The sequence below is a fragment of the Megalops cyprinoides genome, chromosome 19, assembly GCF_013368585.1.
Source record: "Megalops cyprinoides isolate fMegCyp1 chromosome 19, fMegCyp1.pri, whole genome shotgun sequence".
Lineage (NCBI taxonomy): Eukaryota > Metazoa > Chordata > Actinopteri > Elopiformes > Megalopidae > Megalops > Megalops cyprinoides.
The window spans coordinates 14,490,535-14,517,145 of NC_050601.1; the positions used below are offsets into that span (position 1 = coordinate 14,490,535).

General features: G+C 48.5%; 1 protein-coding gene across 6 annotated transcripts in view; it reads right to left on the reverse strand.

Annotated features, from left to right (window-relative positions):
- Positions 1-476: 476 nt before the first annotated feature.
- Positions 477-26,611, reverse strand: part of LOC118794080 (rho GTPase-activating protein 23-like) — a 79,540-nt gene continuing 53,405 nt past the window's right edge. For 3 of the 6 annotated variants that reach the window (XM_036552225.1, XM_036552222.1, XM_036552223.1), the window contains exons 3-25: positions 26,454-26,478; positions 25,794-25,886; positions 22,926-23,004; positions 22,540-22,594; positions 19,289-20,861; positions 14,140-14,166; positions 12,731-12,886; positions 11,835-11,943; positions 11,141-11,180; positions 10,388-10,525; positions 9,653-9,979; positions 8,940-9,001; positions 8,625-8,743; positions 8,404-8,522; positions 7,954-8,106; positions 7,699-7,777; positions 7,205-7,278; positions 6,966-7,055; positions 6,610-6,735; positions 6,421-6,462; positions 5,901-5,994; positions 3,698-3,729; positions 477-3,040 (exon numbers count right to left, since the gene is read on the reverse strand). In XM_036552225.1, the coding sequence (XP_036408118.1) occupies positions 1,619-3,040; positions 3,698-3,729; positions 5,901-5,994; positions 6,421-6,462; positions 6,610-6,735; positions 6,966-7,055; positions 7,205-7,278; positions 7,699-7,777; positions 7,954-8,106; positions 8,404-8,522; positions 8,625-8,743; positions 8,940-9,001; positions 9,653-9,979; positions 10,388-10,525; positions 11,141-11,180; positions 11,835-11,943; positions 12,731-12,886; positions 14,140-14,166; positions 19,289-20,861; positions 22,540-22,594; positions 22,926-23,004; positions 25,794-25,886; positions 26,454-26,478 (5,034 nt within the window). In that variant the 3' untranslated portion in view covers positions 477-1,618. Of the gene's footprint in view, positions 3,041-3,697; positions 3,730-5,900; positions 5,995-6,420; positions 6,463-6,609; positions 6,736-6,965; positions 7,056-7,204; positions 7,279-7,698; positions 7,778-7,953; positions 8,107-8,403; positions 8,523-8,624; positions 8,744-8,939; positions 9,002-9,652; positions 9,980-10,387; positions 10,526-11,140; positions 11,181-11,834; positions 11,944-12,730; positions 12,887-14,139; positions 14,167-19,288; positions 20,862-21,426; positions 21,707-22,539; positions 22,595-22,925; positions 23,005-25,793; positions 25,887-26,453; positions 26,479-26,611 lie in introns of those variants that run through there. The other 3 variants (XM_036552224.1, XM_036552226.1, XM_036552227.1) reach the window with 3 other exon arrangements.

A 26,611-nucleotide genomic window follows, 5' to 3' on the forward strand; every position in this document is an offset into this window, starting at 1 on the left:
GGGAGGGAACGTATCCAAGCAGAGGTTTGAATACTGTGTATTAAGGAGCCGATTTTTGTGTCACCCAATTATAGGAATCATTTGACTGTAGGCTGGTTTGGGGTCACTTTTTTGTGAGGCTTCATTTTAAATGAGTTGGAAGGTCTCTGTATGTAACCTGAAGTCACAGAAACTGGGATTTTGGCAGGAAAAGAAGAGTCTTTGTTAAGTTTTTCTGTTTGTTTTACACAGGAACACCTTGATTCAAATCACGATGAAAGTACTGTTTTTCCATACAAAAAATATATAATATATACTTGTATATAAAACCAAAAAACATAGAAAGGGAAACATTTCAAGTAACAGCTTGAAGGAAATGATTGTGCACTGGACTGCACCATTGTAAACGATGAAAAAGAACAAAACAAATTAAAAACAAATATTAAAATGTAATATATATATATATAATATATATACACAAGGTTAACTTAGCAAGGCTTTGTACAAATGTTACAAAATTGTTCCACACACAATCATACACACATTTGCATGTACGGGCATGCATGCAGGCACCCAAGTGCACGCGCACATGGACAGACGGACAGACGGACAGACAGGCAGAGAGCAGTGCTGCAGGCAGCGCGGGGCTGTGTGTTTATGTGTGTCCATGTCTGTGTGTCTGGAGGGGCAGTAGTACAGCCAGTAGCACCTCTGGATCACGGCTAAACACCATGCTGGTTTCCCAGGTCCGTCGGAGTGGCAGGGAGATACAATAACTGTTTTAGAAAAAAGCACCAAAGACCACAGGTCTGACTTTTCCCTACGCCACATTTCTGGATAAACAAAGACACCTTAAACAGGCTCTGCTATCAGCCCTCCACTTGGGCTCCTGCTGTAACAGGTCTGTGTAATACTGTTAGCGGCAGGACTGCTCTGATTAAGTGTATGTGTGTGTATGTGTGTGCATGTGAGTGTGTGTGTGTCTGCAAGGGTGTGTGTACTCCTCCAACCTCTCCTGCCTTGTTGCTTATGACAGTACATCATCCTGGAAATGTAACATTATGGGGGGCCACCTTAACCACAGCGTGCAGCTGTCATTGAGGATTCCTGGGAAAATTTTGTGTGGCATGTCTTTCACTGGCTATTGGAGATGGACTATGTTACAACTTGCTGTAGTGAGGTGCTGTCTTTCTGGAAGCACAGCGTGGTATCAGTGCACTGAGCTCTTACATTGACTGTAACGTGCTCCATCTTGTCATTATACACATTGTAAAGGCTTTGGCAACACTGCAGCACCCCTGCCATACAAATGGAGCCTATGTGAATGTAAGGGAGAGTGTGAATGGACTGGATGTATATTGTATTCACATGAGACTAGCCCTCTCGTGCTGTTCCTATGACTGGCTGAGCCCCTGCCTCTGGCCCCAGCACTGGCTGTCACTGACCACTGCCTTGTGCCGTCACATCTCTGTCTCAAATCAATGCTATGTCAACACACAGGACAACATTGGCAGCCCCAGCTCAGCAGCCTGGCAAGGGGACAGGTGTGGGAGGGTGGCTATACTTTCTTTTCCTTTTTTTTGTTGGGGGGAGGTTCTGTTTCATCATCGATGCCTGCCAGGCCGTCCAGGCATGGTTACTACAGGTACTGGTGAAACCTGGAGGTGGATGTGTGCCGTGCTGAGGGGGCTGTGTGTTCAGGGCCTGGGGGCACCGACTGACCCTGGCTGTGGGGTTCAGGGGTTCGGGGTGCGCCTCTTGGCTTGGCGCCAGGCTGCTCGGCGTCAGGCGCGGAGGTCTCTGCCGAAGAGAGCCTCTTGTCGGGTGTGTCCGTAGGTGCGTCGCTCTGGCCGCTCAGGCTGACCACCACGGTGTGGCGGCGCCAGGCGCGCTTCTTGCGGCGCGTCTCTGGGGACAGCTGCTTGCGCAGCCCCACGCTCCGCAGGTCGTCGGCTGAGCCCAGCAGACGCGCCCGCACCTGCTCGGCCAGCGAGCCCTGCCCCGCTCCCCCGGGGGAGAAGGAGGCCGCCTCGCTGGCGGGGTGGGCGGGACAGGCGGAGGTGGGCGGGGGCGCAGGGGTCATGTGCAGGCTGCTGTCCTGTGAGGCCTGGGCCCTGGAGGCCCCCTGCTGGCTGCCCTGTAACCCTCCTGCTGCCACCCCCTCTGGCCCCTCATCCTCAGCGGTGGAGCTCAGCTCCAGCTCCAGGTCCAGGGAGCGCGCCTTGGCCTTCTCCCCCTTCATCTTCTTGCGCGCCAAGGTGTCGCACTGGATGAGCTTGTGGGAGTTGAAGGAGGGCCGGCTGTGCAGCCTGTGAGTGGTGGACGAGGAGGAGAACGAGGAGGACGAGGGGGTGGTGGATCGAGCCCCGCCTTCACTCCTGTCCTCTGGATCCAGTGTCTGCGGGGGTGGCTTGGGGGCGGGCGTGGCTCCTGAGGGGGCAGGGGCGGGAACATGGGGCTTGTAGTGTGTGTAGAGGAAGCTGCGGGGGGGCTGGGCCGGCTTCTCCGGGCGCTCCTGGGTGAGGGAGCGCGAGGCGAAGCCGCTCTCGTTGTCCGTCTCGCTCACCAGCTCGCTGCGCTCATCGTCGGCCTCGTCCCCGCGCCCCTCCGAGGCCAGGCTGCGGCCCAGCGTGGAGAGGGTGGAGTACCCCGACACGATGGAGCGCGCGTCGTCCGGGCCCCTCCACGCCCGCGGCGCCAGCCCGGCCCTGCCCTCCTCCTGCAGCAGCGCCTCCGCACCGCCCACCTCCTCCTCCTCCTCACATGGCCCGCTGGCCGCCGCCACCTCCTCCTCTGCCCTCTCCTCCTCTTCCTCCTCCTCTTCTTCGTCGTCCTCCTCCCCCTCTGCTCTGGGCGCCGTGTCTCCCCCCCCTTCCGCTCCCTCTCCCTCTCCCTCGCAGCGGTTGCTGGCTTTGACAGGCTCGTGCTCCGAGTCCTCATCTGTGCTGCTGCCCAGGAGGCGGGCGTTGGGCCGCTTCTTGCGCTTCCGGGTGACGGCGGTTATGATGGACAGGGTGAGGAAGTCCTTGGCGTTCAGGTCCCTCTTCGACCCCCATGAGCCCTGAGGCACACAGAGTCACACACATGAAGTGACCAGTCACAAGTAAATGCAGTCTGGTCATCTGAAACATACAGTACCAGTCAAAAGTTTGGACTCACCTGATTAAGATAATGGGAAATATGCATTCAAAGACATTTTCATCTAAAGATTTATGCTTAAATGCTTGAATTTTTTTCTGAGACAAATATAAATCATCAAGCTGATGCCTATGTATGAATTTCTGTCCAAAAAAAACATTTAAAAAATATTTTTGGCTATTTTGAAGAATCTAAAATATAAGATTTGTTTATAACACTTTTGATTTGTTTTGGTTTATTTATAATATTTTCTATAACACATTATTTTTTGGTCGCTGCATAATTCCATTTGTATTGTTTCACGCTCTTTACCATTATTCTAAAATGTGGGAAATGGTACAAATAAAGAAACAAAAGTGTGTCCAAACTTTTGACTGGAACTGTATCTCATTTCACAGAGCTGGTGCCGGGCAAAATTAGTTTCCCTTATAAAAGGGCTCTTAATTCTCCTGCAAACCTCATTCCCAGTGCTCAATGTGATATTCAGATCAGAAACACACAGCGCAATACAGAACAGCAGATAAGAAAACTTGTGGTTATCTTGGTTCCTCTTGGGGCATGAGTAAGGAGCGGGCCTTACCTTGGATTTAGCTGAGTCGCTGTTGGTTGAATCTGCAATGGTGAGGAGAGGAGAGAGAGGGGAAGTCAGAGGCACTCACAGGTTCGCTCCTGAGGCTGAGTTACCCGGTTAAAGGGAGAGGAACGGCAGTGGTGGGGAGCACAGAGCAGACCACAGTGCTACACACACTTCAGAGTCAGTCACTACCTCGTGCCATTTCAAAAGCATGTGTCCACTCTATTCATCATGGCCACATTGGTAATTGCATTGGGGTAAATGTAATTGCAGTGGCCATGACTGACTTCCATATAAGGCACAGTGAAAAAGCACTCTGCACACTCCATCCTGCCCTTTCCCCCTCAGGGAACGGCCTGTTCATATGTGCTCCATGCCGCGCTAAGATGCCTACCGTGGAACACGCCCCCCCGATCGTCATTTAAGCCTTACTGAAACAGCATGGTGCCCACATGAACAACATCTCTGAGGGGAGTTAGGAGGAACACACCGCATGAAGGAATCATGGCCCACACTGATGACACCACGGCACACATGGATGACATCACGCAGGTGAGGTAAGCAAGTGGGAGAAAGGGCAGAAACAGTACTGAATGTGCGCGTGGCTTCAAGATAGTCACGCATGACTTAGCACCACTTACAACACCCTCACCACAGCGCACACACACACACACACACACACACACAGACTGACTGACTGACATAAAATGAGGACAGAGGCACAGGGAGGGGTTTGTGGTTATGAGTGAGGCTCCACTGGAATTCTAGGTAATCTTGAAATCCACACACTGGCATTCACACACACACTTAGAGGAAACCCAGAAATAATTTCCAGCACCCTAGCACACAGACTGAGGTAAAGCTGACAGCACAAGAGGATGTGCAGCACGTATCAGACTGCCGTTTAGACAGGCAGCTGAGGGCAGACATGGGCACAATCACTCTCAGTCAGGGTGCTTCTCTCTGTTTAGTGCAGGCCATTGCCAACCAGGGAATTTAAAATGCGAGACACTGCAGCTCTTTACAGAAAAAAGGCATTAATACATTAATAAATTAGTCTAATTGGATTGCAGCATATGGGATGTTTTCTCACAGAAACCCCCAGCTTAAAGACCCTGTGCAGTGATTTTAGTTTGTAATAATTTAGTATATGCTGTGTCAACATGAGACAAATTATTTGTTGTGGTTCATTTCAAAATAAAGCCATAAAATTTACACTGAAATGACAAGACCTTTAGCTATTCTAAAAATAATTCTTCAGTGGCATAAATAATATTTGTCTTGGAGGCGTTGATGGACACCTTGTAGATTCATTTTACCTTCTCTTTTATGCAGCAATTACCAGTTGATTACTTTACTAGCACTTCTCACTCTGATCGTTCAAGACAGCTCCAGGGCCAGGGTCTGTCAGAATACACTCTAACTGGAATACAATGAGTGTCTGTACATAAAGGCATTTGCCCATACCTAAAGCCATCAAAGAAACCAATTCTTAATTGTCTTCCCTGGAATATGCATGTTTCAAAAAATGCTGTGTTTTATTAAACAGCATGCAATAAATGGACAGTCAATCCAAATTTCCTTAATGTACTGGAGGACTGCCTTGTGACTGTGCCACATGAATTGTATCTATGTCTGTTCTACACAGCTTGGAGTAAACACAACAAACTTGGAAACACACTGTGGTGCTTATATTTTCATCTGCTACCTAAATAAAATGAGAAAAAAAGATTCTATTTTTGTCTGCACAGTGTCTCTAAGTCAATATGAAGACTGAGGTGGATAGGTATAGTACCTTATAGAACACACACACACACACACACACACACACACACATACAGATAAAATGTCTCTCATTCACAACTACATACACACACACACACACACACACACACACTCTCACACACACACTCGTTATTCCGGGGGGCAATCTCGTCCTACCGCAGTGCTTGCTCCACAGGCTCAGCTAAGAGAGGGATGCAGAAATGTACAGAGAGACAAAGTAGGAAATAAGTATATATATATAGACACAGTAATCACAGGAAAAAAAGAGAAAAGTACATGACCACACAGGAGGCCAAGTCAAGAAAACCACATGTGCGTCACTCCAAGCCTCTTTGTCATTATTGTGATGTGAAATATGGGGGCCTCTTTATTCACGCTGGCCAAGGCCTGCCAGGTGTTAGGCTTCAACGGGTAGCTTTCTCACCCGAGGCCTCCCCCAGCATCACTGTCCTCCCAATGTTGGACAGCAGGTGGTCGATGTTGGGGACAGGCTGCAGGTCCGCTGTGTCCACTGGTGTCTGTTGGCAGAGAGAGAGAGAGAGACAGAGACACATACACACATACACACATACACACATACACACAGAGAGAGAGAGAGAGACAGAGACACACACACACACACACACACACACACACACACACAGAGAGAGAGAGAGAGAGAGAGAGAGAGAGAGAGAGAGAGAGAGGGAGAGAGAGAGAGAGAGAGAGAGAGAGAGAGAGAGAGAGAGAGACGGGTGAAGTCAGGGGCATCACTGCACTCAGGGGTTAAACTCTGCGGATGCGTAGCACTACACAAGCTACTTTACATTGCATTACATTACATTCATTTAGCAGATGCTCTTCGGCACAGAGTGACTTCCAGCACGAAAGAGCAACTTCCAGCACATACTTCTGCAGAAGTATGACACCTGTCATCACCACAAAAAGCTTCATGCCCAGCATACCTTTTCATCTTTGTCCAGATCTTCATTGAAGAACCAATCATGCTGGAAGGAAATAAAGAGAGCATGTCAGTGCCATATGATGGGAGGAGAACAGAGTCATTACAGGGGGATTGGGACATAGAGGGGTGGGTACAGGACAGGGCTGTGGGTGGGTGAGTGTGGAACAGTGTGGGAGAGAAGAAGACTCACATGCTGAATGAGCGTCTCCACGATCTTGTAGCGGTCGGGCATGTGGGTCACCATGTCGGTCATGTTGTCCTCTGAGGTACGCACCAGCGTGGGGCCGAACACCAGTGCCAGGTTACGAGGCTCCATCTGCAGAGACCCATGTTACCCCACGGCAATACAGCTGGAGTCTGACTATAACAGTGCTTGTGGAACTCCTGCTGAGTTGGACAGCATTCTAAAAAGGTGATGTCAGGTTTTTAAGACCACTTTATGCTAGTTTACTGTGGCCCCGATTCCCACAGCAACAGTCCTAGCTTCTGACAATAACATGCAAAAAATATGTATTATAAAATATATGTGGATTGTAGCACACAGACCTTGTTCTTCTCTGAATGATCTGCCACTGTTTTAAGGTGGCCCACCAGGAACTTCAGAGTGTGGTAGTAGTGAACTGGCAGATCGTGGATCTGAAAGAGTGAGAGAGAGAAAAACGAGAGAAAGAAAGAGAAGATGAGAGCTTGCCGCAGAAAAAAAAAAGAACACAGAGGCAGTACACAGTAATCCCCTCTCCCACGCATGCACACACGCTATCTCTCTCCCTTCCTTCTCCACCCACCAGTTTCTTCATGGTCTTCAGCCTGTCCCCTGCATTCTCCATCCGGTTGGCATCAATGAAGTCGTTGTACTTGTCTGCAGGAGAAGAGGAGAAGGAGACTTCACTACTGACGGGCTGGGATGTGGGATAAGTCACGCAGAGGACCGAAGGCCTCATAGTCACTAATGCAGCATGTATGGCTCAGCGAAGCAGTTAACCATCCATGCCCCACATCCCACCACATGGTAGGCAGATACACAGCAAAGATGATTATGGAGCTGCCACTCAAAAGAGCCACACATTTGCATTTTACATAACCTGATCATAAATGTATATCATACATGGGTAAATTAAATGCTTTCACACATATTCGTGAATTATATATTTGATACAACATACATAATGCGTGTGAAGAAAATATCATGCAAATGTGGCACTGTGTGGTATGTGGTATGTGGCTAATTTTAAGCACGGCCCTGTGGCTGGCAATGAGATCAGACACGAACGGGACGCACCATCAGTGAAGAGGGGCTCGGGCAGCTTGCGGAAGAAGGATTTGAGCAGACTGCTGACCACATTGAGGTCCTGCCACCTCTGTGAAGACACGTGAGAGGATCCAGCGTTACCGACCTGTTTCCATTCAACCACACAACTGCACTGGCGGAGCTTGGCAAAAGTAAACAGGTTCTGATGCTGATGCATGCATATGTGACATTCTTTGCTCCGCTTTGACATCCTCATCTGTGAGGAATGGGGAGTGGCGGTGTCACCTCCTCTGTGGGGTTGATGTCGCCACCCTTGTTGAGCTGCTCCTGCAGGCTGGACACCAGGGCGTTGTTCCCCGGGACCCTGTAGATGCCCGTGTACTCCAGACCCATGTCCTCCACCAGCCCACAGCAGATCTCCACAATCAGCGGGATGAACTGAGGGCACAGAAACAGGGGTTATAGTGGAGGACTGAACGTTAACACATACTGAGACAGACAGAGACATGGGACACACGTATACGCACAAATACAGTCACCATAAACAGACGCCAACCAAAATCTAAACACACATGCAGAAAAGCATACAGGCACACACATACTGCACACAAACACACAGATATACATAGACAAACAAACTCACATGCAAATATGTACTCATTAACATTCAGACACTCTGGAACATATACACATTCACCATACACTCCAAGACACACAGGCAGACAGCACCCTAACCTTATTGTTGGCAGAAGGCTGGCAGTCCTCTAGCCGCACCCCAAACGTCTTCGGCCCCGCCTTCTTGCCCTTCTTCATGATGTTGATACCCCACGCTGCCTTGGGGGGGCTGCTCTCATCTACAGAGGGACAGAGAGAGGACAGACAAAGCCCATCAGCACACAGTCATAGGGCCACCTGGTGCGGTGCAGAGGGGGGCAGTGAGCGGCATGCCCACTTACCCTTGGCATCGGGTTTTGGCGAGCGTGGCGGCCCCACAGTGGTGTCCGTTTTGGTCAGGAGGAAGGGCGGCTTCATGCGGGGCACCTTGGGGGAGGAGTCTGGCTTGTTGCCCGTTGGACTGCAGGGGGCAACACAGAGAAAGAGCTCATATACATTCACACAACCAGAGGAAGGAACAGCGACAACGACTACATGAACAGACTTAAATGCCCTAAGTTAAATCACACTAAAACATGCGGATACAGATAAATGGCGATTTTGCTATAGTTGTGTGAAGGTTGTGCTTTTATGGCTACAGGCTCAGTGATATTCACCTCTGCTTCCTATAGTCATTCAGCTTCTTACTGATGAGTGCCTGGCCAGAGATTCCCAACTCCTGAAAGAGAGATGGAGGTCAGCAAAGGTCATGGGTTCAAATACAAATGCAAAATAAACATTTCTTAAACATCTGTCAAAAAATATGCCTTATTTTCTGTTATCTGAACCCTGCTATACTGACACTGCACAGTTTTGTTCATGATTCGCCAACAACTGCATCACTCACTTCTAAACACCAGGATAAGAGATTAGCTCTCTGAAACAATCAATATTAATCAATAAGAAAATGTGTAACAGAATCCAACCGTTGAGAAAGAGAAATCCATGCCTTATCACTACGTTATGCAAACACCCTGAAGCAAAGTAATAAATGGAAACACAAAATGGCTACATGGCTGTGTACTGTGAAAATATATATAAAGACTATATATACACCTATATGTGCGTCTCTCTCTCTCTGTATTCATTTGAACAGGTTGCATATACCTGTATATACATATACATATCAGTAAACGTCTACCTCTGATAACAATTAAAATGTTTGGTTATACATCCAAAGCTCACAATTAAGTAGATGGCCTAACAGATGAGCGGTTCATTTGCATTTATTATTTATTATTTGGATTTTGGGAATGGCCCTTGGTGAAGCACTAAAACAGAGCTGACAAATCTCAGGTCTAAAGCTCCACGTTCCCACTGCGTCCCCGACCTCGCTGTCCGTCTTGCTGTTCTCCCGGATGACCTCGATCCAGCTCAGCATGTCGTCGCGGTCCTCCGCCTGCAGCAGGTACTCGCAGAAGTCCTGCGTGGTGAGGCGTAGCGCGTGCTTGCGCTTGGTCTCGCTGTAGGCGATGTCCACCAGGCAGCCGCGGATGTTGATTGGCTGCTCGTCCTCGCCGTGGCCCGGCCCGGCCCCGCCCCCCGCCGCCGCCGCGCCGTGCAGAACCGCCTCCCGCTTGTCTTTGTAGAGGAAGAGCGAGTGGGAGCGCAGCACGGAGAAAACCCGCTTCCACGGCCGCATGCCGCTGCCCACCTTCTGTAACAGCCAGAAAGAGAGAAGGAAACTGTGGTCATATTGTAAAGCATACATACAAGGAGCCAGAGGATTATTACACCTTCCCTGTAAACTAAGTAGATGGGTTTGTGTGTGTGTGTGTATGTGTGTGAGATTACATATAAGCGTACATTTGGAGTTGAAATATTGTGATTATAATTAGAGAAACAGTATTCTATTTTACCTATTTTGTGCTCTGTAAATGTTTAGGCGATACTTCCCTTGGTCTGCCATGCCAAAAAAATGCTTAATTTGATATTATCAGTAAGTGTCAGATGCTTGGTTAAGCACGATACGACAGGCATTTGCCCATTCATATCAGCGCTCACCTATCAACTGTTTCCTCATTATGTGTATTTCATAACCCGGGGGAAGAGGCCGGCGTCTCACCTTGCCCGTCTCGGTATGGATCTGCTTGTAATGCAGCCAGCCCTCCTTGCGCACGTCGCTGAAGGTGATGTTGCCGAGCTCGGAGGTGGAGTGGCGTTTGGACCGGGCCTCCTCAGCCGCTCCCAGGCTGTCCAGGGACTGGCGCAGGGAGAGGTCACAGGTCACACACACACACAGCAGCGACACCCCCAGCTCATGCAGTGTGCAACACAGGCAATGCCTGTGATATTATTCATATCCCATAATTACGTCACATTACATTACATTCATTCAGCAGACGCTGTTAACCAGAGTGACTTCCAGCACAATAGAACATAGGTGTATCCATTCAAGTTGAATGAGCAACAGTGTCAGACAACGCTAACAACACTCGCAGGCCAGTGAGTGTGAGCAAAACACTATTCATGCTCTACCCCAAGTTAACTTGTGCAACCTGACTGGACAATGGAAGCCAAGTTTACTACCATTCTTCCGTTACTAGATAAAGTGCACCAATTCTTGTGACAAGCATGAGTTTGGCTTCTAGAATCTAGCAGATATTACTTCACAAGCATATCAAAGCTGCCCCAGTTCTACTGACAGATGAGGCTGTCAGCTGAACTCATAAACAGAGAAAGTTAATATTTCCAGAGGCTAATACGTCCTTTTGTTTCTCCCATTAAAGGGTGGAGGAACAAATGATGTATTTTGTCTATCATGTGTAAAGCGTAACCGCACAGGCAACCTGCCAGCAAAAAGCAGATGAGAACTCACCTCATCTGTGAAAAAGCTCTTGACTCTTTTTGGCAGCCTCCTGCAGAAAGGAAAGAGTGTCACATGGAAGAGTAGACACAGTGCATGAGAATGAACAGCTTTCTGATGATGGCCCTCATTCTCTGACAGTGACCTCACTGTCACAGAGGCAGCGTCCAGCTCTCTCTTACAGCTTGTTTCCATCGGCCACACCAAAAGGCGCCTGAATGAGTTTCCAGGGTGCTGTGAGCGGTGCCACAAGGGGACCCTGCCTGACCTACCCGTCCCTGCTCCTGGTCACTGTCAGCGGATGACAGGGCCAGAGAAATTACTTCATAAAGTAAACTCCTGACATGCTCAGTCAGGCATTACATGCTGCCCGGAGGAAAAGGGAAAACTTTTTTAAATTTATTTTTTATTTATTTATAGATATCTAACAACTTCTTTAACTAACTGCAACTCAAAAAAAATGCAAGTATATACATCTGTTTATACTGTAGATGGACCTGTAGTTGCTGGGGGCCATCAACCTAAAGGGTAGCTTGGTGGAAACAATGGAAACAAACAATTGGTGAAACCAATGGAAACAAACAATTAAAGTGAGTGCTGTACTAAACCCCCCTAAATCTCTTTCCTAAATCTTTCAGTACTGAAACTGGGTTGCCTCTGGAAACCAGTTTGAGACCTCCCTTCTCCTGCTCCCAGAAAAACTCACGAGAGCACGCGTCCCTCATCCCGGAATGTGTTGAGTCCCTCGTCACACGACTTGGAGCGCTCTGTGGTGATGGCCAGCAGGTACGAGGAGCAGCGGGACTTGATGCTGCCTACTCAGACAGGGAGAGAGGAAGAGAGAGAGAGACATGAAGAAGGAGAAGGGAACATGAACAAGGTGAGGCACAGGCTGCGCCAGGAGGACTCCAGGCTTTCTCCTCTGAAGACAAAAAGACAGAAGGGAGAGAGAGGTGGAGGAGGCTCCGGAAAGGAAAGAGCAGAGGGGGAGAGGGAGAGTTGGGGGAGAGGCCACTTCGCTCACTACTGTAATGTTGGTGTTGACTGAAGGATGACAGCACCAAAGATACATACGTCCTTCAGTTCACTTCATAGCCCAGGTGGGTGCTACACCACGGTGGTGCTTTAGGTAAGTCACCCACCCTTTACTGGCTTTAAAGGCCCTTGAAAATGCGCCACACAAATGAAGTCCATTACTCTTACTACTAAAATTATTGTTATTTTTATGATTAATATTGTTATTAATAATCTTTAGTCCAGAAGGGTAAAACTGACTTCACCTGATGTATAACCAATCAAGAGTGCAAAAGAAGCATGACTGAATTTGCCTTGAATATCATACGCATCATTGAGCTCCACCCATCCGGAACAAACTCCAGTCCCCTGAGCAAGTGGCCGCCTTTCTCTTCTCATGACATCAGTATCACTCATTTACAAGCAAAGAAGAGGAGAAAGAGAGAGCTGCGGCCCACACCGGCCCAGGGACAGGCAGGTGGGCACAGCGCGCCCTGCGACCCGGTCCTGGGGATGGGGTCGAGGGTCGCTGGGGGGGAGGAGGGGCCATGCAGGCATGCAGGGGCATGCGGGTGGGGCGTCACTCACTGCAGTCGTGCGAGAAGAGCCTGGTGAGGGGGAGGGTGAAAGTGGGGGAGGCGGGGCTGGTAGTGACAGCGGGCGCGGAGCTCATGGCGCTGGACACCACCGAGGAAGCAGGCACGTGGCGGGCACACAGGTCGGCGCCGGGACTCGTTGGCTCATCTGCGGGGTGGGGAGGGAGGGGGGGGGCGGGGGGAGAGGCAGAGCCGCGGGGCACCGCCGGGTTACTCTGAGGGACACAGACACAGTTGCCCGCTCGTATCCACACACACACTTATACACACACATACAAACACAGCAGTGTAGACTAACAGCTTACTAATGCTGGCCAATCACAACACATTCTTTCCTTTTTACTGTGCTTTTTGAAGGTTTTAATTGTTCACTCACCTAAGGCAGGTATTACTCTTATTATTGTTCAATAACCTAAGGCAGCCTAACCCAAGGTAAATATCAATATGAGCCACATTCGTGTAATAACTATATTAGAAAAAAGGAGCCTGATAAACCAAACACTCTGCTCTTTCAGCTCCGAATCCTTCACTTCTGCAGCTAACCAGAGGAGTAGAGAGCTGCCTGTCAACATATCAAGCAGTCATATCACCTTGTCATCAGCACACACCTCTTTACAGAATAAATTGAAAAGTTGAGCAAGAATCTCAATGAGCATACTATAGGTGTGTAAGCAATTCTGAAAGGGATAATCTGTCATGTGATGACATGTTTTTACTACATTTTAATGTATATAACACTACACATAATATAATAATGCTGAAATACTTAATCAATACTTCCAAAAGCACTTAAATATTATGTCCCTCTATTATCACCTTATTCACAACATATTTTTCTACAAACCCTAACCTTTTGCCCTACCATTAAGGGTTTACGGCTTGCCTTTAAAATGAACTAAAGCAAATGGCTTTCCTATTAACTGTAATGCCATTTATTTTGGTTAAAAATGTGCTAATTAATGTCATGCAGTGTAGGTTACTTTTGATTAGTCACCTACCCAATCACTTTCACACACGAATAAAGTACTAAAATAAAAGAGTAATAAAACGTCACTGCAATTAACTTGTTAAATAAGTTCACATTTACACACTAACGCAGACACGCTCATACACACTCAGCACACCTTTTTCACAATGCAGTAATCAGTGAAGCCTCCTGTATCAGGGGAAGAGCAGAGGCACCAACACAGACACACACCGCAAACACATCAGGACAGGAAGCTGGTGTTAGAGTCCATGACCAGTAAAAAATGAGAGTTCCTGATCAACACAGAGTCCATGACCAACATAGTAACCATAACCAACACAGACAGTCCAAGACCAATATAAAGAGTCCCTGACCAACACAGAGAGAAAAGCCCTGGACAAAAAGACAAACCGAAACAAAATGGACATACAGACCTGCAGGGATCACCTCCACTTTGGGGCCTGATGTGAAAATAAAAAGTGTGTCTGAAACACAGGTTTCAGTTCTTCATGACCTTCAGCATACACGTGTTTTGTGTGTTTGTGTGTGTGTGTGTGTGTGTGTGTGTGTGTGTGTTTGTTTGTAAAGTAAAAAGGTTCACTTTAATGGTAAATTTATACCCTTTTTAACCTTCAAGAAAGTGAACATCTCAAGTAATAAGAATGACAGAATTTCAGCCGTCTTGCCATATTGTCATTATACATTTAGAAACAATTAAAATGTTTACCTGTGAAACACATCATTTACATTCACTTTCAAATATGGTATATGTTGAAATAAATTAAAGGCAACATTTACATCACACTTTTACAGAAATACACATTTAAAAGTAAGCACTCTTGACACATTAACCCACATGCAGCCCACCTTTTTCCACATAATTAATAATAATATTGCCGTAGCACAAACCAAAATGCCACAATGCTTGGCAACGGACATGGAAGTGGAATTAGCCATGCTGACAGCAGGAATGTCAGTAATAAGGCTGGTCAGAATCTGGGTGAAACTGGACAAGGACTTCATGTCTACAAACGTGCCGTGGTCAAACGTGTTTCACTTGGAACTGGCTTGGAATGTATGGTGACCAGTGTCTGCACATGGCTTGCATGCTGAACCAAACACTCTGGAAGCTCTTTGGAACAGTGGAATGGGACCGCACAAATGAAATGTTCTTGTAAGTGCTATGCTCAGGTAAGCATGAGCACTGTTGGATGCTATCGGAGATCACACAAAACAATAAAAATGCATTGTAAAAATATGCAGCTAATGACTACTTTAAAATGAATCATCTTCAGCCTGTACTTTTTCCCTACTGTTACGTATTAAAAAAAACACATAGCATTTGTCAGCATGTTATAGTGGTTTCTGTTTTAAAAATGCACAAAAAAAAATCACATTAAGACCGTGATTACAAGTATGCAAAATAGGACTCACACTAGCATATATTGCTTGAGAGATACGAGGGCAGGTCGCGAACGAAAGCACCCTTTAAGCAGAAATACAAATAGCAGGAACAGATAAATGCACAGTAGGAACACAGCAGGATGTGAGAGCGGCAGGTCACTCAAGCTTCCTCCAAAGACACAGTGCTATTTTGCTGCATCAGCCCAGTATCTGCACACAAGGGCAGGACTTACAGTCATTTTAAAAGAAACCACAGTCTCGTAAGACCCGACTGCTTACAGTTCCTCGTCCAATGACAGCTACTGCCCACACTTACTCTTACTGGACAGTGGGGGGCAGCAGAGGACTGCTGTCACAGGCCCGGCCAGTGTCAATGCTCTTTCTCACTCAGGTCCTCTCAGCTACTCGCCATTTTTTTCTTTCTCTCCCCTGCTCTCTCCCTATGTTCCCCTCTGTTCTCTCTCTCGAATTACCCCCTCCATTGCCTCTCCCTCTCTGTCCCCCCACTCTCTTCTTCTCTCTACCCCCCCCCCCCCCCCCCCCCCACCACCACCACCACCACCACCACCACCACACACCCCCCCACCATACCAGCTGCAGCTCACACAGTGGACAGAAACAGGCTTGTTATTCATAGGCCTGTGAGGACAAGGGCAGAATGACTGGAATCTGACTGTTTACAGCAGACACCCGAAATAGCAGCACTGTGGCTTTAACAAAGGCGGCTATTAACTGCGCTGCGGCCGGGGCAGACAGGGCGAAGCAGCCGTGAATCTCCGGCTGAGGGACACGCTAGAGGAGGAGAAGTCCCGCAGAGCGCTCGCACATATTCCCCTCTCTTACAAACGTGCTTCGCCCGTCGATCCACAGGTTGCTCGTGCGCAGCGGTCCATTGCTGCGTGATTCATCTCAGACCTGAACACGCTGCCATGGTGGCTTAAAAATCCCCCCTGACACCCCCAACAGGGGGAGCCAGTGGTTTTGGGCCCAAACTGGGGAGCTGTCACCCATGGCCATGCTTCCTGTTGGAGAGAGGGCCTCAGTTCAGGCCCATGGGGAGGGGGGGTGGAGAGGGGGCTCGCAGGTTTCTCCATGGTGATCGAGCAGGCAGTGGAACTATTCCCCAGGACCCCACAGGAAGTGACAGACAAAGGGGACGTTGAAGGTGGGGATTGCTGAGTGTGCAGCACGGGGCTGCCAGTGTGTGAGCCCCCTTGTCCCAGCACTCGCATTGTGGGGGACCGCTCTGAGCCTTCTCTAATGGGGTGCCTTTTCCGCCCCGCTCAGGCATCCGCAACGAGGACGCGAGGGGACACTTCCAAAAAGCGAACCTCCGCATCATGCCCACCCACTACAGTGGCAACCAGCTAAATATAAGACAGGCAAAGAACCTACGCTCAAACTGATAATGGTTGTGAACCTGTTCTTCACGAATAACCAGCTTGCTAATTGTACGGTTAATCCAACATCAGCAGATTCCTTCTTGCTTTGTTGTGCCTACTGTGATAGCATGTTCTATGCACACTTCACAATAAATTACTGTGACCATAACAAACAAACCGGGCCACGATAAACAACGTTTGTTATGAAAAAGCAATTGGAGATTGGTTTTAAACTTAAAACTTTGCTTTTTTTAAGATTAAAGATTTCATGTGAAAAGCACAGACAGACATTCCACGACATCAGATGTGATCAAATAAAAAGGAGTCAGCTGCTAATGTGTGACGGTTATTGAATCTGACATGATTGTTGATCGTGCAAAACAACTAAAAAGCACTTCAGGACACCAGTCAAATAAAAGGGAGGTTTTCTGCCCCAGTGCACCCCTAGGCTCCCTTCATAGTTCACGAGCCACCGCTGGTCTGCTGTCCCACGATGTGTGAGGACGTGTTGCGAACGCAGCATACGAGGCCCACGCCCTGTACGCGGGCTGTGAGAACGCGCCATGACGTCAGGACAAAAACGATCCTATCTAACAACGAGCGCGGGGCCGTGGCGTCCGTGACCTCCCTGACTGAGTAAACCCTGGCCCACCTGTGTATTTCACTGCTAGTCTGATTCTATTTTTTTCAAGCATACAGTACCAGTCAAAAGCCTGGACACAAATGATTAAGATAATGGGAAACATACATTCAAAGACATTTTGATCTAAATGCTTGGTCTATGCTTAAATGCTTGAAATTTGTTTCTTAGACAAATATAAATAGTGAAGTTGATGCCTATGCGCAATTTTCTTTCCAAAAAAATCTTTAATTAAAAAAAAATAATTTTTGTCTATTTTGAACAATCTAAAGTATAAGATAGTTTTGATTTGCTTATAAAACTTTTTTGGTCACTGAATAATTCCATTTGTGTTATTTAATAGTTTTGATGGCTCTAAACTTTTTACCGGTACTGTAAAACCCGGCTGAATGTTAGCTGTATCCCCACTCCTTTGAAACGAGAGAAATCCCTCTTTCCATTTGAGCCCCAACCTCCACAGCATCTCAGATGGGACACACCCTCTGAGTCCACCGTAAACACACCACAGACCCTTGCGCCTGTGGACCTCTCCGATAAAATAAGCAGCAAAATGACAACACAGGACAAAACGGCATATACACACGTTCAGATTGTATCAACACAGGCAGCGTGAGAGAGGCCCTTCAACAGGAACTGCCCTAGTTTCAGTCTTTACGCATTAAACATGCCCTGGCTTGCAGCTCTAAAAGCCTGGTTTCGGCTAATTCTTCTCCTCTAAACGGTGTGGGATGTTGTTTTGCTTTTCTGCTCTGGCAGTTTGAGCGCTCTGCGCCAAGACACTTCAGTTTCTCGACCTCAAACTTGTCACTTATTCAGCTGAAGGTGGTGTGAAGTCAGGCTGTGACGTTGAACTATTTCATTCAGTAAAGTTCAGTAAAGTAATAAGGAAATGTTCAGCTGTGTGAGGCCTATCTCTGTCAGCTTTAGATTACAGGCAGGGGCAGACCGCTGAAAGTTAATACACTGGTCCCCGCGGTACACTGTTGTGTGTATAACACAAACTCTGCAAACTATTTGAGACTGGATTCCGCTCCACCTGCATGAACCTACAGGTGTGGATCGTGATCCAGCCTCGATTTGGAATTCTCTTCCACAGATTTACTCTCCTCAAATGTCAACCAGTTGCCTCCAGAGACAAGGCCGTTGGCGGTGGTTAGTGTCATGCGTATCGGGCCCAGTGGTCCAACCGGGTCTATGCGTTCCCAGGCCTGCCTCAACTCCAGCTGCTGAGTAATGTGAACGAGCTGGAACATGACTCAAGTTACCAGATAGAATTTCTCCCCACCCTTCACACGTAAACGCACAGGCACACACACATACACACAAACAGTGAAACACCCACGATCGGCCTCCAGATCTCTCCACACTCTTAATACTGAGTCCCATCATTCATCGATTGCACAAGAAGAATAACATTCTTTTGCAACTGGAAGTAGAATATTTGATCCAGTCTTACAGCAAACACACACACATACTGTGCGCTCAGGAGCCAGTGACTGGAAACCTGACAGATGAATTTCATCTTAATTTACTGACAATGATGAGGTGGTTTGTCTGACTATTATGGAAAATAATGAGGAGGAGGAACAGATTCATGAGGTAAGGGAAGACTCCTCGTGCTGAACGGACACCTGGTGAGCTGCCACTATTTCACAAGACATACCGACTGGCAGCTCAGGGAAGCCCCCATTTAAACACAAACCGCAGACTGGAAATGACAAGGTGGAACAGAAGAAGAAATTATGGATAATAAGACTGTGCCAGTAATGCTCAGGACTGTGCCAGTGTTTAGAGAACAATGCCAGATAATATCTACAGAGGTTTTGAATGTTGTCCTAAATAAGAATATGCATTAAATAAATAATAATAAAAATAATAAATATCAGCCAAATAAAAAATAAAGAAGCAGTGTGACTTTATGTGTTTATGCGTGTGTGAGTGTGTGTGTGTGTGTGTACAAGAGAGAGAATGAGAATGTAGTACATTGTGTGCTTGATGAAGTGCTGCTGGATCCATCATCTTTTGCCATCATAGTAATATAACTGTATAAACAGCAAACACAGATAAAAGACACAAACAAGAAGCAAAGGCAGCTTGCTTCCTGGTAAGATGACTGCACACAAACATGACCAGGGCGAGAGTGGAAGAGGTACTGACCTATGAATGGGATGGATGCCAGCGAATCGTCTTCCAGCGACAGGGGTGCCAGAGCACCATTGGGCCGGCGGGTGGCGTCCCGCAAGGGCGGGACTGCGGAGTCGTGGGGCTCGGCGGGGAGTCCCAGGGTGTCCGCCGCATCCGCAGGCAGGGCGTAGTGAGGGTGCCGGAGCGCGTGCACGGTGGCACGTCGGCCCGTGGGCGGCTTCTGCCTCAGCACCACCTCCTGACCCTGTGCCACGGCCGGCCGCTCCTCCCCCGCCCTCTCGTGGTTGGTGAGACGCCGCGCCCCATCCTGGGGCTCGGGCACAGCCGCGGGGGGCGCAGGGGGTGAGGGGGCGTAGGGCACCAGAGCCGTGGCGGCGACGCCCTCAGGGGGGCTGGTTTTTGGGCTGGGCGTCCAGCTGAAGTGTGGCCCGGAGTAGGAGGGGTCCCTGAAGGAGTGGGCCTGCAGGAAGCGGCCTGTCTTCCGGTAGAAGGAGGGGCTGTAGCTTCGGTAGCCCATCGGCTGCTCCTCCATGCTCTGTGGGGGCAGCCTCCTGTGCGGGGGGGCCGGCTGGGGGTGCGGGGCCAGCTGCTGCTGGTGCGGGTGACGTCCTGCAGGGGGCGCTGGCGGGCCCCCGTAATGATTCCCTGGCCTCTGATAGCTCTCGGTCCTGGGCGGGGCCTCCCGGGCCTGCTGGAGCCAGGCCTGGCGCTCGAAGCGGGGCGAGACCACCGCGGTCGCCCGGTCCAGCGCCTCTAAGGAGCGGCCGAAGCGGTCGTACTTGGTGGCGAGCAGGTTCTCGGAGCGGGCACGGCTGGAAGGCAGGCCGCCACGCCCGCCCCACTCCCCGCCCCAGTAGGGGTCGCCGAGCGGGGCAGCGCCAGGCTGCAGCAGCAGGGTGTCCTGGGAAGCGCTGTGGGGCCAGCCCGCTCGGTGGTGCCCCAGCGCCCCACCCGCCTCACCCAGGCGGTCCTGGGAGTAGCTGCGGTGGCGCGGGGGCATGGCTGGGCCCATCCGCTCCGGCACCTGGCTGTAGTACCAGTCCGTCAGGGCCTGCTGGAAGAGCTCACTCCGGCTGAGGCCCGGCTGGGGGGGGCTGGCCCAGGCTGGGCTGCTCTTTCGTGGTGGGGGTGGGGGCGGGGGCTGCGTGGCAGTGGCGATGGCAGCATTGGGACTGGTGTAGTGGAAGTGCTGGGGGCTGGTCAGCGCCCCCACTGAGGAAGAGGTGGAAGAGATCGAGCGGCCCCTGGTCTGTCCCGTGGCTTGCTGCCCGGTCATACCGTACTGGATCTCCTCCGTGCGGTGGGCGGGGCTGCTGTGGCCCACGCCGCCAGGGTCGCCGGCCCGCCCCTCCTGCCAGCTCGCCGGGCTGCCCATCCCAGGGCGGTTATCCAGTGGCGACGACGGCCCGGAGGATCCTGGCCAGCGGCTCCAGTTGTCCAGCTGGTTCTGGCCCATGGGCGCCGACGTGGTGGGCGGCTGCTGAGCTTTGCTGCGCGGGTAACAGAGGGGCGGAGGAATGGGCAGGTCCTGGGCTGCGCCTGTGTATGGCTCATTACCCCTTAGATAGGCGTCTTGAGAATATGCCTGCGAGACAGAGACACAGGGCAGCATGAGTGAGACCGAGAGCAGCCAGAGAGAAACTCAGAGCAGCATGAAGGAGAGTCAGAGCAACGTGAGAGAGACTCAGGCCAGGAAGGGAGGGAAGAGAAGGATAACACCACTGTCTCCATACATTATTCATCTCTATACTTTGTCCCCTGTGGGAATGCTTCAGGCATACATGTGCTCCCCACAGAACACGAGAGACCAATGCAGACAGCAGCTCGCAGCCACACACCTGGGCTCCACAAACGCCACTCCACACAACAACACACTGATTAATTAGCATGACTGCCCCTCCCCTCAGGAAAACCCCTCCCACCAAGACACCCAGCGACCCATCTAACCAACACAAACATGACCAACCACCCTGCCGTACCGCCATAGCCCTACACAAAACATCAACAGACATTCGAGGTCACCCATATGAAGACTCAGAAAGTATTCGCTGGAACTATGAAGAAAAAATAATCTAAGACGGAAAGACAAGATCAGAACCAGCACCAACACTTCCTGAAATAACTTGCGCAAGAGAATCTCTGGGCTTTACCTCCAAGGCGTGTGGAAGGAGCTGGCGTGAACACAGATGACTCTCGGCCAGAAGAAGATATTCCCAAAGCATTTAAGAGTGCTTTGTATGTTCACTGTCGCCCTGTTGCTTTTCCTGTTACTCTCACTCCCTTTCCTACTTCTTTTCCCTCTCTTTCCCTGTCCTTTCCCCGCTCTTTCAACCTTGTTTTCGTTTTCTCTCTCGCTCACCCCTGTCCCTCTTCAATCCTCTGTCTCTCTCGCTCGCTCTCTCACTGAACGTGGTGTCCTAACTCTGGCCACGCCCTCCCAACACACACACTCCCCACCCGGGAGTGTGGGAGGAGCGACCAAAAATGGTGATGTCACCCCAGGAATGCAGCTGATGCCGGCGCTGAGAGAGGAGGGATGTCTGGAGTGGCTTGAGGGGTATGTGGGGGGTGTGTGGCGGGGGGGTGTGAGAAGTTGACGGTAGTGGAGTAAGAGGTCGAGAATGGTATTAGTGCAATGTTCCACACACACATGCGGATTCAAGAAACCATATCCGTGTGTTGCTCAGGGGAGTGGTGTTCAGCTCAGCTGCATGTTTGATCATGAAAGATGGAGTCAAAACATGCGTGTGTAAGTGTGTGTGTGTTCTTCATGACCTTCAGCATACAAGCGGTGTGTGTGTGTTTGTGTTTGTGTGTGAGAGAGACCGAGTTTGTTAGTGAAGCTACAGTACTCTTGCAATGCAAGCCACAGGGCAAGTGAATCAGCGGAATTTATATTCGGCAAAATTCCTGAATGCAGCAAAACCAACTTGCTTACTCTGGAATATAAACACACACCCTCATACCTCTGGGATCTCAATCAGCACGAGAGTATAAACATATAAACCAAACACTGGCAGAGCAAATAGCACTTTTAGGGAGGTTTATTATACCCTGGTTTTTGTGTGTTTATATGTGCTTGTGTTTGTGCCTGTGTGCGTGTGGGTATGTGTGCTTGTGCCTGTGTGTGTGTGTGCGCGTGTGTGTGTGTGAGTGCATGTGTGTGTTTGTACCTGTATGCATGTGTTCCATTGTGTGTGTGTGTGTGTGTGTGTGTGTGTTTGCAGTGGGAAGCAGTGGGTAAGGCTTAAGCTCATACTCACCAGTTGCAGCACATCTTCGTCCTTTGGCATGATGGAGAGCTCCAGCACACTCTCACTGGCATGCGAGAGAGGAGAGGAGGGAGAGCACAAAGAAACATGCTATTTCAATCAGTGACACTATATAAGGGTTCTCTATGACACCATCAGCATGGATAAAAATGTACAGGCATTCCAGTACTGCTATCACAACAAACGTCTGTTTCCGTTTAGATTTGGTTCAGCTCAAGCTGTGCCCTTCACAGCACGAGGTGGTGACACTGACCTACTTCACAGCCTAAGTCTAGCCTCAGATACCAACTTCCCCAAAGTCCTTTTGTCCCTGGAGAGGGAGCACTTGTGCCCCCCCCCCCCCCCCCAGGTATGTGCAGGGTCACTTTGGACCTCACCTGTTCTGAATCAGAGCGATCACCTGGGAGTAGGTCTTTCCCAGGACACTCTCCCCATTGACTTTCACCAATCGATCCCCTGCAACACACAGACACAAAAACACACATGGACCATGGCTCCCCATCTTACCAAGCGCTACAGTTAGAGGTATGTGCAGTTTGGCTACTGTAAAAGAGATGTCAAAGTTGACCATTATTCATGAATATGTGTAGCACAGGTATTGATTCTCCCTATGCCTTTGGCTAGAGTCTGGAGCGGCTCTGTCTGTGTTACAGAGAATACCCATGTACAAATCACGTGCCCCTCTGTCTCTCTCAGCATAGGTTTGGATTGGTCAATGGTTCCTTTGTATCAGAGTCTACAAAGTCCCACTCTCACCAGAAAAAGCATCCAACATCGATGGGGTATAGATATTGCCTCGAAACGGGACTGCATTTTGAATTTAGTAAAAAGGTATACACTTCAGCCCTGATTTTCCTCAAAACACAACACAGCTGTGGAAACATTCATATGGAAAAGGGCACAGCAGTGCCCAGGGCACACAGTGGATGCCCTCTGCATAGAGGTAGATATTGCCATATATGCCTGAAACGTCAGCAGCTGACTTGACACAGTCATAGCAAGAACATTTGTAATGCTTCCTGAGCATGGAAAATGTACACATACACGTTCAAGGCTGCCATGAACCCAGATCACAGCGAGCAAGCACTTCCTGAATGTACCCCTCCAGTGACACCACAGAAAGAAGAGATTCTGTTTTTTCCCCCACAACAGTAGTCTCTAGGAAAAGGTAGACATTTTCTGCTTTTCTTAAACATTTTAAGATTACACAGGACGGTCACATTTTCATAGTTTTGTCCATGTGGCCTTGTTAATTTAAGTGATGTGTTTACATTTGGGGAACTTTAACTTTTAAGAGTGTGTTTACCTGCCCTCCTAGAGGCTGGAATGAGGTCAGGCTGCAGAAAGAGCCCCCAGGGAGCACCCGTGCCTTGCAGGGTACTCTCATTAAAAACAGATTCCACCGCAGGAGGATATCCTGGTAAGCAAATATTTTCAGGAGCAGGGAGGGAAAGGGGGGATACCGCGGACACACTTCCTCACGATAGCGGCGGTACGGATAGTGGGCATTGTGTTATTGGTCGGGGCAGGTGGGGCATTTGGGAGGGCAGAGGGGTAGATGGGGTTGGAGAGAGGTTGTGGGTAAATCTATGGATGGGACAGGTCATGGTTTGGGTTTGCTGGGAGGCTGTGGGGAAAGGGGGCAGAGGGGGATGCTGCCCAGGTTAGCTGGGTTCAGCCAGAGAGTCACAACAGGAAGACATCTTGTGCTCTGACTGGGGCCGCTGGGGGGGGGGGGAGGTTCCTGCCTGAGCATGTTGATATTGTAGTACTGTAATTCATTGTATATTGTTAGCACTACAATCCCCTCCGGACAAATTAGTATTAATAATAATAAAGACACACAGTCCCCCTCACATAAACAAAGCCAGTTCTCCTTAAGGACTCTCAAAACACAGAACATAGCTGGAGTTCCCCATTTAATTTACCTGTAGATGCTTATGTCTGTAAGTGTATGCGCTTATCTTTTGACCTGTATGTGTGTATATGTCTCTGGATGAGTGTGTGTAAGTGTGTGTGTGGGAAATCCACACAATTCTGAATGAGTCATTTACAGGATCTGACTCCCGCTCTGACCTCATCCGTTAGCTATGATCATGCCTGTTTCACCACATGGTCTGGGCCTCTTTCTGATAGGCTTTTTTCATTGCCCTACATCGAACACCGTACGGTGAGCGATATGGTACGGTCTGAGGAGATTTTCACAGTTTACTTGCTTTCAGATTTTTCGGATTTTCCCAAATTTTTAATATGTAACAGTCCTCATTTCTTCCAGGGGAATACCACGATTTCAGTCAGAACCGAAAGTACCGTAAAATATGCTGGCAATTCAAACGGAGCATATCAGTTTAAGAAGTACTTATTCAGTGAACTGACATTAACCAGCAAAAATGTCTTTAAATATTTTCTTTGCAACATTAAATATGGATGATGCATATAGTAGTGTACAGATTTGAGCAACTTTCATATTAGAACAATTTTTGCTTTACCATCAAACACTGAGACCATCATTTTAAGTCAAGTATCCAATGGAAATGATGTTGTTCTTTTGTGCAAAATACCTTTTTCCAAATAAACAGTTGCAACTAGACAGTATCCTAAAATAAAGCATTAGGCCAGTGTTACAAAACTAGCATAATTAATTTTTAATTAACATGTTTAACAGCTCCCACTATTTGTTTTTCCACCTCTGAACACGATTTTTGAAGAATGAGCCCAACTGCCATGTTTGTTTCATATTTCCAAAACAAACCCAGTTTCATCCTCAGGTTTCTGCATAGGCCTAGGGCTAGAGAGCTGGCTATGTGAGTCTCAGAAGGACAGGAGAATGCAAACCACCACTACAAATACTTAAAATATTAAAATAACTTAACAGAAACGAACAGTTTAAACGTGTGTTTTGAAGTGAGACTTCAAAGAAGCACAGACCTAGCTATCTCCTGGGGCAAGATTACCTCTCTATTCAACCAACTGCTGCTTACTGAGACAAGTGCTATCATTCTCTGTGATACTGAAACAAGCAGAGTGAGACAGAGCGTTGGCTCATTCTAGCTTCTCTGCAACATATTCCGGTAAAACTCCAGTCCAGTCTAGTCTTAAAAAACAGGATTTTGCCATTAGATTTTTTTTATTTGAGAAAGGGGAATAATAAAAATAGGGAATTGCCATGATCCTCATTCCTGGTCTTAAACCTCAAAATGTGAAAAATATCACAGCAGGTCTGAAAGAGCCCCTCTCAATCCTACCTGTGCACAAGCCGGCTTGGTGAGCAGGTCCTCTTTCTCTCACATTCTTCACAAAGATGGTGTCCATTGGTTCCAGGCGACTCTGCTGGTATCCTTTATATCCGTGCGCGTATAGAAACAAATACACAACACAACAAATACATGTATGTAACTGGACTGCTCATAAAAAAATTTAACTGAAAATGCATGTCAAATACTCAATTGAGTTTATGTGAAAGTTCAAGAAGTTTCAAGAAGTGGAGAAGCACTGAGAATATTAATTTCTTGTTGTGAAAAACAAATTCTCTCTTTGAACAGTACCCTTCAATATATGGTAGCTTTATCCACTACATGACATGACATTTTTTTAAAAATCACAAACATTTCAAAAACATCCTGTTGCAACAATGTTTAAATGACATCTCTCTCTGCACAAGTGCCAGCAAAAAGTACAGTAAAAAAAAATGGCCAGACAAGTGTCTGAATATGTAAACAAACACTGCAGACAGAGGTATGTAGATTACAGTGACAACCGCAAACACAGACAGCAAGACAACAGGTTCTGATGACCATGGGTGATTTTCTCCAGCAGGGGGAGCCGCACCACAACAGGCTGAGACAAGGATGACATCATAACGGGGCCACATGCTGTGCCGGTTGCTGCTTGAGCGCCGCACTCACCCTTTCCGTTCCCGTTCTCGTCGTCCTGCAACATAAGCAACAACAAAGCCTTAATCGTCCATCCACAACTGGACGGGGTCAATCAGGGGCATCCCCATGGTAACACACCGCCAGACTGGTCAGGCAGTGTGCAGTAATTGCCAAAGACCCTGTTATTT